The following is a 13,420-nucleotide window of genomic DNA, read 5'->3' on the forward strand; positions in this document are numbered from 1 at the left end:
CCTTCCTCCCAGGTACAGAGGAAGATGTGGATGAAACAGAGTGGATGAAAATAGACTAGGAAAATTGCCCCTAAATAACTTCCTCTGATAAGAGCAGATAGAGCCTGCTTGTGCTGGTACACTTCTCGCCCTCCCCGCACCTCTGGAACCCCTCTCTGCCCTCCCTACCCTACCTCTGTGTCCCGGACTAGGTTCCAGGCTCTCCAGCCCTCTGGGGTCCAGGTGGCTTTGGCCAATGGAAAGCTCTTGGGGGAGACTGGAGAATGGGACGGGAGAGAGGCCAGGGTGCTCCTTCCCACCGCTGTCCCGGTAACACGACGGGGCTCCGGCCGTGGCTGCTTCCTCATCAGCTATAGCTCCTGTTGGTGCCCCTTGTCCAGGGCCCTCCTTTTACACCTACTAGTTCAGGGGTGGGAATCTCTTCTCACTGTTACTAATCCCTGTGTGGATTCCTAAACTCTGTCCACATCCTAGGAAATTGTCCCTTTGAATTCAAAAAGCCTTTTCAATTAAAACATTTGCCTGTGCCATCTATTTTTCTCCCGGGAAGGACTTTGACGGACACAGCCATACATGCTACACTGCCTCCTCCTGGAAAATCCCAGGGCCTTTCCCAATTAGAAGCAGCCACCCGCTGGAAGGTGTAGCCGCATCCACCTACAGTTACTGCCAAATCCAGGACAGGAGTCTTGAGTTGCTAGACTGGGATTTCCTCCAGGGCAGCAACACTGTGCTGAGCCTCCATGGAGGCCCCCGCCCTCCCCGCTGAGCCCAGGTCCCTAGGATGGAGCAGGTTCTCCGGCCGAAGTCCCTGCAGAGGCCGCGCCCTGAGGCCCGCAAAGCCTCCAGCCTCCGCGCTCTTCCTCCTCTTCTCTCCACACCGCCTGCTGAGCTGCTGGCACCTGTGGGATCCGGGTCACCCTGCTGGCCAGCTGGTGTCCTTCTCGCTGGGCTTGACAGAAGGAAGTTCATCCACGTGATTTTTTGCAGTCTCCAGAAGGGGCGGGTACAGTTTGTCCTGCGGTGAAACGCTTGCGGAGGAATGCAGGTTTTAGTCTCACCCCCACACTGCCTCCATTCCTATGCGAGAATTGTCTCCCCTCGCCACTTAACCCCTTCTCTCTTCCCCCTCAAAAAAACCCTTGGAAAATTTTATTTCGGGATTTGGGATTACACCCTATGCAACAATGAGACGGGAGGAGGTGGCTATGAATAGCCTCTTAGTGTATCATACACCTGAGACCTTCCCCCAAACGCTGCAGAGGAATTATTCAGGCCAGTCAGCCACGAGGCATGGTATTTTTACAGAAATGTTTATAGCTGGGTAGGCCTGCTTGGTGACTACAGCAGGTACGTTTTCTCAGCGGGAAGCAGTTTGAACCGCAAATGCGCACTAAAAGGCAATTGCCATGGAGACAGCGCCGCCTCTGCGGTGCATTTCTCCCGAGTTTTCTTCTTGGGGCCCTTCAGCATCCGCGGGGTGTTCCAGGCACGCGGCTCTGAGAGGTGTCTCGGGCGCAGCAGCGTTGGGCGGGGGCAGCCCGCTTGGGACTGGAACCCTCGCCCCGGAGTGAAGCCTGGAGAAGGCCGCCCAAGGTGGGGTGTGTGCGCCGAGGTGGGCGGGGAGAGGCCCCCCGGCTGTGCGGGCCGCCGGCTCCCCCGCCTGTGCGTGGACCACGTGCAGGAGGGGCGCTTGGGGGCCCCGGGCGCGCAGCCGCGGTGGGTGCCTGCGCCGGGGCCCGGGGCCCCGAGCACCCGGCGTGTGTGCGCGCGCTGCTGGGCGGTGGAGGGCCCCGCGCCGCCCTGCTCCCCCTGAGTGTGTGCGCGCGGCCTCGGCCCAGCGCCCCAACGATCGGTGCCCGCACCCGGGAAAGCGCGCTCGCCCCCGTGCGGGGTGTGTGTGTGAGAGTGTGTGTGTGAGTGTGTGACTGTGTGTCAGGTGACTTGGGTCACGCAGCCTCTCTCTCCCTCCTCGGGGGAGGAACTGCCGCGCTCCGGCTGACTCCTCCGCCGGCGGGCGGGAGAGCGGGCGGGGCGGGGCGAGGCGGGGCGGGGCAGGGGGCTCCGGGCGCGCTGGGAGCCGCCGGACCCAGACCTGGACGCCGACCGCCGCGGGGGGACGCGCGGCCCCCGCCTCCGCCCGCGGACCTCGGGACGGAGCCTCAATTTAGAAATAGGTTGCGAGCCGCAGGCCAGGAGCTTTGGCCGACCCCCCGCCCCCCACCAGGGACCTCCGTCGTCCCCGGGACGGCCGGCCGTGGGCGCGATGAGCCAGGTGCTGGGGAAGCCGCAGCCGGAGGAGGAGGAGGACGACGACGAGGAGGAGGATGAGCTGGTGGGGCTAGCGGACTACGGAGACGGGCCCGACTCCTCGGACGCCGAGCCGGACAGCGGGGCGGAGGAAGGAGGTGAGCGTCGGGTCCACGGCTCGGCCCCTCGCCCGGGGGACCTCGGCCGGCACCCCCGCCGGGCCGGGCGCGCGGGCCGCGGACTTGGAGGGGATCCAGGAGAGCGGAGTTTCGGGGTTGGGGTCGGGAGGGGCGCCGGAGGAGCTGTCGCGAGCTGCAAAATGGGGGAGCCCCGGTGCAGGCAGCGGCGGGGGGACCGGGATCGGTGGAGAGGGCAAAGAGGAGGCGTTTTGACTGGAGGAACGCGCGCTCTCGGGCAGTTCGGAGCTTTCCGTAGGGTCTGGGGGTTGGGGAGGGGAGGGACCGCCCGGCGCGCCCGGGACCTCTCCCTGAATGCTGCTGTCGAAGCAAGGGTCAGATGTCGTGGCTAAAAAAGGCAGCCGGCGGCAGCGTGACTGGCAGGTCGTCGGCAGCTGCGGCTGTCAGTCTTGCCCCGTGTCGCCGCGGGAGGGGTCCAGGGGCCGGCGTGGCGGCCCCGGTGGAGCGGCTGAGGATGCGCCCAGGTGATAAGGCAGTCGCCGAGTGGCCGCGGGTATCCGGAGATCCAGGCAAATACGGTTGTTAGGACACCTTATCTCTGCCAGGTGTCACCACCTGGGCATGGCAGCGCCTGCCCTGGAGTGAGCGCGGGGCGGGGGAATACAGGGCCACTTAGAAGCAAACTCTTGTTTCCTTTTCAAAAAGCGGGATTTAGCAATTGGCCAGCCTGTGGGGGCTTCCTGCATTTAATTCCTAAAGCCTAAGGAAGTTGAGAGCCTTTTAGGATTCCAGAAAGATTCATCTTTTTTGTTTCCCTCCAAAGCGAGGAAAAAGTCCTTTATTGTAAGGTCATTTGGAAAGGTCAGTAGAATAAAGCTGGTAAACACAACATCTAGGTGAAATTGTCAGCTTCCTAAAGAAAGCACTTAGAATGTTTACTTTAAAGAAATTGTAGGAGGGATTAAACAGTACTTTCTTGACTTGATTTTGAAGAACCTTTATTGAAAATTCATTGAACTTATTTTAAATTTTCCATGCAAACTAAGCCTTTCTCTGGCGGGTGGGAAGGCAGTTTTCAGTATTTTACTTAGGGTAGGTGCTACTTTCAATGAGTCAGAAAGGGAAGAAAGTTAAGTCTTGAGCCTGATAGATGAGAAAGGAGCTTTCCAAGCCACCCTTTTCAGGGTGCCAGCCCCTAGAGAGGTTTTGTGCTAATTCTTCAGTTGCTTAAACTCTTGTGCGCCCCTGTCTGTCTTCTGCATTTCCCATAATTGGGTGTACAGTCTAGCAGGTGGCCACATTTTTGTAGATAAAGGCTTTCCACGCTTTTGTTGGAGTCTCTAGGGCTACTTTTGGTAATTAAATTGTTCAGTCGCTTCATTATTATTCAAATTGCATTTGTAAGCTCCTCCCCTAGATTCTTTGGAGGCTCTGGAGAGATTCGGAATGGGAATGTATTTGCAAGGTATTTGAAAGGGTAGACACACAATAGGGTGCAATTGTGATCCTCTGAAAAAAAGGAAAAGAAATGAGACTATATTAGGGAAGAAAAACCCTGTAATTTGATATTGTCCTGGGGGCCAGAGACAGGGATCCGGGAAATGCTTGAGGCCTGTTTGTTTTTCCTGCAGTTCTTTTAAAGGGGCACTTTGCATTTTTGATTTGGGGACTTGAAGTGAATTTAACACTTTAGCTGAGGGGAAGGAATTTCCTGAACAAAGGGCTACCCCAGAGCCAGACGTAGGATGCGCCCCACTGCTCCTAACCCAAGGCAAACCCACCTGTAACTGATGCTTATGTATCAGAATCTTCCCTTGTGAGATCTTGGGATCAAACTGGAATCTTGCTCTAAAAGCACTGAGTATATTTGTGTGGTGAGAGGAGCACGCATTCCTGAATGAAGCCTGGCCTCTCTCCACCTGATTCTGCTGTGGCTGTGGTTTGTTCTCTGAAGCTTTCCTCCATTATCTTGGGCTCCTGTTCTTTCCAAGTGTTGCTGGCTTGATTTGGGAGTTTAGGCCTGAATGCAGGATCTCTGTCAGAACATTCGCTTTTTCAGTCAGCAGTTCTAGCAAGGACTGTCCCAGACAACTGTCATGCCAGCTGATACGGTCCCTGGGAGCCGGGATGGGGGTGGAGGCGGGGAGTCCTGACTTCTGCTCCTGTGGTCTTCCTTTCTTGAGGCATCAAGGTGCCACCAGATGGTCATTCTGATTTCTAGTGAGCCTTGGGCCCTGTGTTGCTTTATAACCCTGTGTTATTTGGTATTTGGGGTAAATTTTACATTTACAAACTCAAGTAGTGGAAAGTGGGGGTTGGAGAGGAGGACTTATTTTCTCTGAGAAAAGATGAATATGATGCACTTTGAACCATGAGCAAAGCATTTCTCTAATGAATTCCAAACCTTCCTAATGGACTTGGTTTGGTGCCTGAGCTTCACAGTGACATGGGGCTTTTTCCATGAGGTTCAGAACTTTGCCCTGACGTGTGGGATGCAGGTCTGACCAGCATTGCTATGCAAAAGAATGTGATTGAAGGTGGGTCGTGTGATTTTCATTTGCCCTTGGTCTTACGAGGAATCCCCCATCTTATTTTTAAACCGAGTTGCCTGGTACATTTTACTACATTATGCTAAGTTTAAAAATGTTAGTGCAGCTAAGGTGAGCCTTAAACTAAGCTACTTTGGCTTACACTCCACATTTTATTCATGAATAGCAGGAGTGTTCTTAGGTGTAGCCTGGTGGGCTACAGTCCATGGGGTCACAAAGAGTCGGATGCGACTGAGCGACTTCACTTTCTTTACTTTCTTTCTTTCTTAGGTACTTTAGTTCTGTTAAGGATGGATTTGGCCACTTCTGAACCCTGCCCCCCCGCCCTTTCAGGGTCGTTAATTAGAGATAAGATGAGTCTCACCTTCAACTCCCAGGCTCCAGATAAAACTCCGGAGAGAGGAAGCAATAATTGAACCATTAAAAACAATTGCACCAAAAATAATGGTTACTTTATTTTTTAATTTATTTTTAGACCCATGGACTTTAAGTCTTAAGTAAATTACAGTGCTTTAAAAACTATAATAATAAGGAGAGCAATTAAATGGTCATATTTAATCCGAAAGTGAAATTATTCTTTCCCAAAGTCTCTCCCAATTTTTAAGGAAGATTTGACTAAGCTGACTGCTCACCCGCAGTGCAGCGAAGTGTGGTATTGTTTCCATAGCAGCCTGTGTGCCCTCTCAGGGTCTGAGGAAGTGACAGTTTAGGTGGTTACAGGAGACACAAAAATCCAGAGTCAGCAGGTGATACTTCCCTGATGGGCATAAAAGTAGTGAATCTGGCAGTTCTGCTAATCATTAGTCAGCTTTTTTTTCCTTAAAATAATATTTAAAATTATTAGTGAGTTATTTCTGCTCATTGTTTCTTGAGAGTAAGTAGAATTGTTCTTCTGATCCTCAATCCATGGCTCAGAGATGCCAGGGGACTTTTTTGCAGCCACAAGGCTAGAACTGAGGAGATTTAGGAGAGGGTCGGGTTCATGGAAATAGTAGTCCCTTCTCTTGTCTGTAACGACTTGGGTTGAATACAGCCCTGGGCTAATCTCTTCTGGTTCTGAAAATACAGAGATATATAAGTGTTAGAAGAGATGGAAGCCTCGAATAATTGAAAATGATGTGACCAAGGTCACAGCTTAGGCCCACAGCTTATTCAAATACACATAGTTAGAGAGCATATTTTTATATCAGATGTTTGTGAACATGTCTCAGTGATTCCTGGTGTCATAGAACCTTGGTCCTCTACTTTTACCAGAAATCTCTCCCATTTTAATATTAAAACAGATATGGGGTAGTCTAATGGGGAAAAGATGCAGTAACAGTGAGTTCTGGAGTTCTGGATAAGGGATGTGTCTCAGAGTTCACTCAGCTTTATTCAGTCTCACGGCTCCCCTCCCATAATTTCACTTCCACAGTCACTTCTACTTGCTCATTTTTCTTTCTTCTTCTCTACCTCTTTTATTCATGTATTCCTTAGCTTTTTTTTTTTTTTTTTTTTCTTTAAAGGCAACTCTTGGGACTTCCTGACAGTCCAGAAGTTAAGACTCCATGCTCCCAACGCTGGGGATGTGGGTTTGATCCCTGGTTGGGGAACTAAGATTTGACATGCCACAGGTGCTACAAAAAAAAAAAAATTTTTTTTTTTTTAAGAAATTTTAAAAAATTTAAAAAGGCAGCTTTTCAATTCTCAAAGAAGGCTTTAAGGCTCTCCTGTGACAGTGGCTTTCCCTGGTTCTGCTGTGACATGCAAGACAAACAGGGTTTTTCACTTCTGGCCTAAAGCACCCAGATTGCTGGTGGACTTTCTCCTCCTGAGGACCTCTGGGGAAGACTCCAGCTCTGTTCCTTCATGTGTGACATAAACTTGATCGCTCTCAGAGTGATAGTTTGGGGGGAAAAAGAAAAACTCACAAGAATACTTTTCCTTTCTTGCAGAAGCATGGGTAGGTCAGAACGCAGTAGAGATATTTTGTTTGTTTTTCTATTTTGGCTATGTCACATGGCTTTCGGTATCTTAGCTCCCCCTCCAGGGATTGAACCTGGGCCACGGCAGTAAAAGCAGAGTCCTAACCACTGAAGTGCCAGGCAGGGCATTCCCAGAAATGTTATTTTTTTTTTTTTTCCAGAAATGTTATTGAATACATATGTAAAGGAAGTATTCGTATATGGAATCATGTTTTTTAGTTTCCTGCCAGTGTGATGTGAGAGGATTTGAGAAAGATTTGATCTTCACATATAAATAAAAGTCACCTTCAAAACCTTTTCTGCCTTTGAAAATATGTATTCTGATTGCATTTAGTTTTCCTTACGAAGTCGTCAGTTAATCAGAGAATAAATCTTCATTGTCTTTTGCATATTCTCTTATTAACAATACTATTTGTATATTTAATTCCTACTTGGGTTGGAATTTCTTACTGGACTTCTGGGTCTTGAATGTGTAAATAGTTCCATTGATCAGAAATATAAAGGACTACAGATAATGATGCAAATAGAAACGATCCCGAGGCCTCTTCCTAAAACCATAAGTGTGTATCAGTAGACCCTTAAGCCCTTGTGGACCCCACAGAATACTAATAGCAAACACATTCTGACTTCCTCAAGGGTGAGTGAGCCTCTCACTGGTCACATTCCACAAAAGACCCTCGCGTTACCGAGGCTTGGGCTGGGGGAGAAAGAAAAAAAGACCAGTGGGTGTGGGTGTGTGTGTGTGTGTGTGTGTGTGTGTATGTGTGTACACTCTGACAGAAACTGATAGAGGAGATGAGGCTCGTGGGCTCTGATAGATGTGTGGGCATTACAGAGCTAGCAAGCGGGCAAGCCTGGATTTGAACCCCAGTCTGGCACTAACGGGCTTCCCTGATGTCTCAGGAGTAAAGACTCTGCCTGCAATGCGGGAGACCCAGGTTCCATCTCTGGGTCGGGAAGATGCCCTGGAGAAGGAATGACAACCCACTCCAGTATTCTTTCCGGAGAATCCCAGGCACAGAGGAGCCCGGGCGGCTACAGTCCATGGGGGTCACAAGGAGTCAGACAAGACTGAGCGACTCACTCCACTCCACTGTGGCATTAACACAGTACTTTTTCAACCATTCCATTTGCTACCGCAGTATCCTAATCCTTTCGTTAAATCTTTGCTTTATTTTCCAGTTTTGGGTCTGTTCAAAGGTGTCACCTCTTGGAGAACTTTCCTTAATAATAATAGCTCTTAGTTGTCAGGTCCATCAGAATTTAGGAAATGCGTTTCAGACAATGCCTTGTCCTCCCCAGGAAGTCAGGGTCAACCCTGTCAGAACCTCAGTTCCCATTTTCCTGACTTCTGGTCCCTTCTTTGTTGTGAACATTCCCAGCCCACAGGATCAGCCTGATGTGGCCCCACGCAGCCCAGCTCCGGAGTCCCTGATCCATCTTTCTCCCTTCCATAGGTTTTGACCGGGCTCTGCCACTTCAGGGTTAAGTCATTAGCCTGAAGGTGTTAGAGGCTAACACGGGCCGGTTAGATAACTCCTCCTCATAATGCTACCCCCTGGGTGACTGAGTTTCCCTGGGATCGCCCGTAGTCTAGTTATAAAGCTCCGTCTGCTGTTTGTGAAATCGGATATCATGACCCAGTGGAAGATAGGTAGGTATGTTCAGTGCCCTTGACCACAGTGGATAAGCTTTACTTGGGCATAAAACTCACCTCCTTGATACCTAAGTGCTGGGCAGGACCAAAGTCAGATGTGGAGTTTCTTCTTAAAGTTTCAGTTCACATTCTGCTTACTTTCTTTTCTTTTTAAAAAAATATCTTTGGCTGCACTGCACAGCATGTAAGATCTTAGTTCTGCAACAAGACCCCAGTGGACGCATGGAGTCTTAAGCACTGGACCACCAGGGAAGTCCCATCAATCCCTTTCATTTCATCGTCCCAACCAGTGAATGTCTATTGAGTGTTTATTACGGTAAACACTGAGGGCTTAGTTTTCACGTCTGACAAAGGATGAATGTTACCAGTTTGAGGATTAGAGATGACACTGTGCTTTGTAGGTGGTCTGTAAATGGTAACCCTTGGTGATGAGAGGTTGGAACAGGTTGGTTTGAGCCGTTTCACTGTGAACAAGCCTCAAACCTCTCCAATGTGCTCTCACCCTCAGTCAACAAGATCAGGGGCAAAACGGACCAATAAAGCATAGACCATCTCAGCAACCTGCGTTACCACTTCAGACCTTCTTACACCGTCATAGTTGTATTGCCTTCTGAGGCCCAGTCTGTTCCTCATCTGAGCCATAGGCCAACAGACACCCTGGACTCAACGGCTTCAGATCCCTGTTCAGCCTCGTTGCCTTTACAGCTTGATGAGTGGGCCCTTGTTCACTTGATCTTCCAGATTGGGGACCTGGGATTTCTTTCTCCCTTGTCCCCTGTGTTCAGAGGATCACTGAGTATTATTGAGTGAATTTAAGCTTCTCATGGATCCATTCCTTCTGCCCATTTCCAAATTCGTCTCATTTGTGTTTCTAGAACAACCTCCTTCTTATTGTCAGGGAGGAAAAACTCTTAGGTTCTGAATTGGAGTCCTGCAAATTAAACTGACGAAAGATACGAACAAGAGAAAAATAGGTTTAGTTAAGTACTGATGCATGTGAGTTCACAAAAATTCAACTCAAGGAGGCAGTTAGAATTTGGGACTTATATACCATCTTAAGAGAGGAGGAGGAGAGGTAGAGGGACACTTCTGAGAGAAATAAATGACTTCAAAGGGGACGGGGAAAGGGGTTTGGTGACATTCTCTGGGTGTACCCGACTTCTTTTTGTCTCAGTCTCCAAACAAAGAAGGTGAGAGTTGCTCCTGGGGAGGAGATTTTTGACAATTGAGTTCTTTGGGGGAGGACCTGCTTTGCGCAGAAAAAGGATTTCAAGAACTCCAGTGCCTTTAGCTCAAAACTTTTTTTCAAGCCATAGTGGCTTATTCTAGAATTCTTCGCAGTCCCCACGCTGACCCCCTTAAGTGGGGTGAGTCTCTGGAATGCACTTCCTGATCATGTTGTGTGTGTGTCTTTGTGGCTCACTTGTGTCCGATTCTGCGACTACATGGACTGTAGTCCTCCAGGCTCCTCTGTCCATGGGATTCTCCAGACGAGGATACTGGAGTGGGTTGCCATTTCCTTCTCCAGGGGCTCTTCCCAACCCAAGGATCGAACCCGGGTCTCCTACATTACAGGCAGACTCGTTACTGACTGAGTCGCCAGGGAAGCCCCTGATCCTGTGAGTCTGTCTTTTAAAATCCTTAGTGATTTCCTCATCACTGTGAGAGTAAAATCCAAAGTTCCCTGCATTTCATTCGCAACTTAGCCTGTTAACCTCTCAACTAATTTATTTAATGGTATTTATTGGGCTCACACCACGTGCTACCAGGTTTTTTGCCTATGTATATGTAAGACAGACAATAAACAAGAAACAAGACAAACATATAAAGTAGATAATTTTGTATAGTGAAGTCCTATGAAGAAGACACAGGGATATCAGGAAGTGATGGGACCCGTTGAGGCCAGAGGAGGTGAAATTGCCCCTGGGCTGGGTGGGAGGAGGAGCCCGGGGAGGCCTGGGGAAAGCGGAGCGAGTGGAGGCCCGAAGATGAGGAAGCAGAAGGCCGGTGTGCCTGCCGGACGGGGGAACCGGTAGGGAGGATGAACCGGGCGTGGGATGAGAGGGCAGCCCACCCAGGGCCTTTTAGGGAAAGAAGGCATTCGGATTTTATTCTGAGTTCTATGGGAGGCCTCTGGAGAGTGGACAGGCGTTTCTTGTTCCTTAAGCTCCAGGAAGGCCAGGTTTCTTCCTGCCACGACCTCTCCCTCATACATCTCTTTTACGCCTCCTCGCCTAGAAGACCCAGATGTGATTTCTCCAGGGAGCCTTCTTGCTGAACCCATAACACCTAGATAGCAGTGCCTTGTAGAGCTGACAGTTTTTCTTGTCTGTTTTCCTCTCTAATCACTAAGAAATGAAGCTTTTCTTTGTGTCTGCAGCCCCGGCTCAGCCCTGTCGAACTTGGCAGACGTTCAGGGAACCTTTATGAAACGGGAACAAACTGCCCTCTTGTAAATTTCACCTCACTCGGGCAACTTCCTGCAAACCCCCACCGACACTTTTAAAGAGCCCTTTCTGGGGTCCCAGCTCTAGTCCCAGATTTTTTCTGTAGTTCCTTTCTGATTTTCCTTAAAATACATAAGGAAATACATAATGGCCCTCTCATTGTTGTGTTCAAAGCAGCTCTTCTTCATTCTCTTTAACGGATCACTTTCCTCAGGTGATTCTTATCAAACTTGAGCAAGTGAGTGAAGCTCGGGGAAATGTGATGAGGGGTGGAGGGCAGCCCTCTGCAGGAGACCCACGGGTGTTTCCTTTTATGATGGGACCTCCTGACTACCCGTCCCAGAGTAGAAAGAGATCCTCTGAGGCCCCTTAGGATTTCAGAAGCAGGGATGTTTGAGAGAGTGGGGGAGGATTAGAAGGAAGATTTTTTGCCAGCAGGCTTTTCTTTTTTTGGCTGAGCCATGTAGCATGTAGGATCTTAGTTCCCTGAGCAGGGATCAAACTCGTTCCCCCTACGGTGAAAATGTGGAGTCTTTTAACTACTGGACCACCAGGGTAGTCTCGTCAGCAGGCTTTTCTGATGTAAGAAACCTCCCCTGATCAACAGCAGTGGCATACACAACTTTCTGACCGTGGGTCCACAATAAAAAAAATGCACTTATATTGTGAAACAGCACCCACCTACGTATAAGTAAATGTAAGCGTTTCCCCAGCAGCACTTACTCTGGTCATGCGTAACACACTCTGGTGTTTTCTAGTCGTCTTTTGTCTTCGTTGCACTTTTAGTTGAATGCCAGCTGATTGGTGGCTAAGGCCCTGGACGAGGGCGCTAGTACATACCAGTCCTGTGACCTTGGGCCGGTTCATTGCCCCAGGTTCCTCAGGGGTAGAACAGACTTGTTCTTCCTCGTTGGGTGGGTAAAGTTTGTAGGCATGTCTAGCGAGGTCCCTGGCACGCAGTGTATTATGGTACTTGCCAGTTAAAGACGGGCTTCCAAGGTGGCTCAGTGGGAAAGCGTCCACCTGCCAATGCCAGAGACGTGGGTTTCGTCCCTGGGTCGGGAAGATGCCCTGCAGTATGTGTGCTAAGTCGTGTCCAGCTCTTTGCGACCCCAGGGACGGTAGCCCGCCAGGCTCCTCTGACCATGGCATTTTCCAGGCAAGAATACTTGGACTGGGTTGCCATTTCCTCCTCAGGGGGATCCTCCCGACCCAGGGACTGAACCCGAGTCTCCTGCATTGGCAGGTGGATTCTTTACCACTAGCGCCACCCAGGAAGCCTGCCCTGGAGGAGGAAATGGCAACCCACTCCAGTATTCTTGCCTGGGAAATGCCATGGACAGAGGAGCCTGGCGGGCTACGGTCCCTGGCGTCACAAAGAGCTGGACACGACTTAGCAACTAAACAGCCGTGGTTGACTATGATAAAATGCATCTGCATGGGGGTCAGTGTAGGGGTCTCTACAGAGTTGATGGTGTACTTGCTGATCTGACTCACCGTTTCCCAGCTGTTTGTAGTTGGCGGCACATGCTTGAATTTGGCCAGGAGAAGGAAATGCTTCCAGCTGTGTGTGTGTATTATAACCATGTGTATATTTCACTTCCCAGCCAGTCTGTGTATGTAAACACACATGCACATCCCCTCCCCTTCCCACAATGGTCTCCATCACCTCCACATTCTCCCAGGAGGAGGAGAGCCCGCCTGCAGGGCAGCGCTGTCAGTGATCATGGCACATAGAGTCTTGCAGACCCTGCTGAAGAGAAGTTAAAATCTGCACCTACGTCCAGCAGTGTAAACTGAGAAGAGATGAAGACATCTATAAGCACTGAAATATTTTTGTGGTCATACATAATTTAATGTGATGCACCTGTTTTATATTTTGAGAAGCTTATTCTTCTATTTTAAAAAATTGAAAAAAATAAAAAATTGATACGCAACTGTGCTTTTCTAACAAGAACCATACTATTCTGTTACATTCTGTCTACCTCTCTCTCAGCAATCTCCCATGTCTGCCTTGTCTGGAATTTTAGTTTCCAATGTTTTATTCCAAAATTTAAAATCAATACTTATTTTAAATTAATAGGTTTCAATAAAATTTGTCTTCCATTGCTTATTGCATGTTACTATATTTGAGTGTATTTTCTTTCAGGAGTGTATCCTTGAGTAATTCTTTCAAAGAGATTAAGTAGGCAGTACTTTCAGAGTCCTTCGATGTCTGAAAACGTCTTTTTATTTTTTTTGGCTTGCATGGATCTTGAGCCTTGCAGGATCTTAATTCCCAAATCAGGGATCGAATCCTGGGCCTCCCAGCAGTGGAAACTTGCAGTCTTCATACTGGACTGCCAGGGAATTCCTGGAAAACATCTTTGTTGCACTCCTACATTTTCGACATAGTATGACTGGGTATATAAATCTG

General features: G+C 49.2%; 1 protein-coding gene across 1 annotated transcript in view; it reads left to right on the forward strand.

Annotated features, from left to right (window-relative positions):
• The first annotated feature begins 2,009 nt into the window (after positions 1-2,009).
• RRAGD (Ras related GTP binding D) overlaps positions 2,010-13,420 on the forward strand; it is a 34,208-nt gene continuing 22,797 nt past the window's right edge. The window contains exon 1 of the mRNA XM_043890279.1: positions 2,010-2,408. Within this exon, the coding sequence (XP_043746214.1) occupies positions 2,267-2,408 (142 nt within the window). The 5' untranslated portion in view covers positions 2,010-2,266. The remainder of the gene's footprint in view (positions 2,409-13,420) is intronic.

Source organism: Cervus elaphus, chromosome 28 (assembly GCF_910594005.1).
Source record: "Cervus elaphus chromosome 28, mCerEla1.1, whole genome shotgun sequence".
NCBI classification, from domain to species: Eukaryota; Metazoa; Chordata; class Mammalia; order Artiodactyla; family Cervidae; genus Cervus; species Cervus elaphus.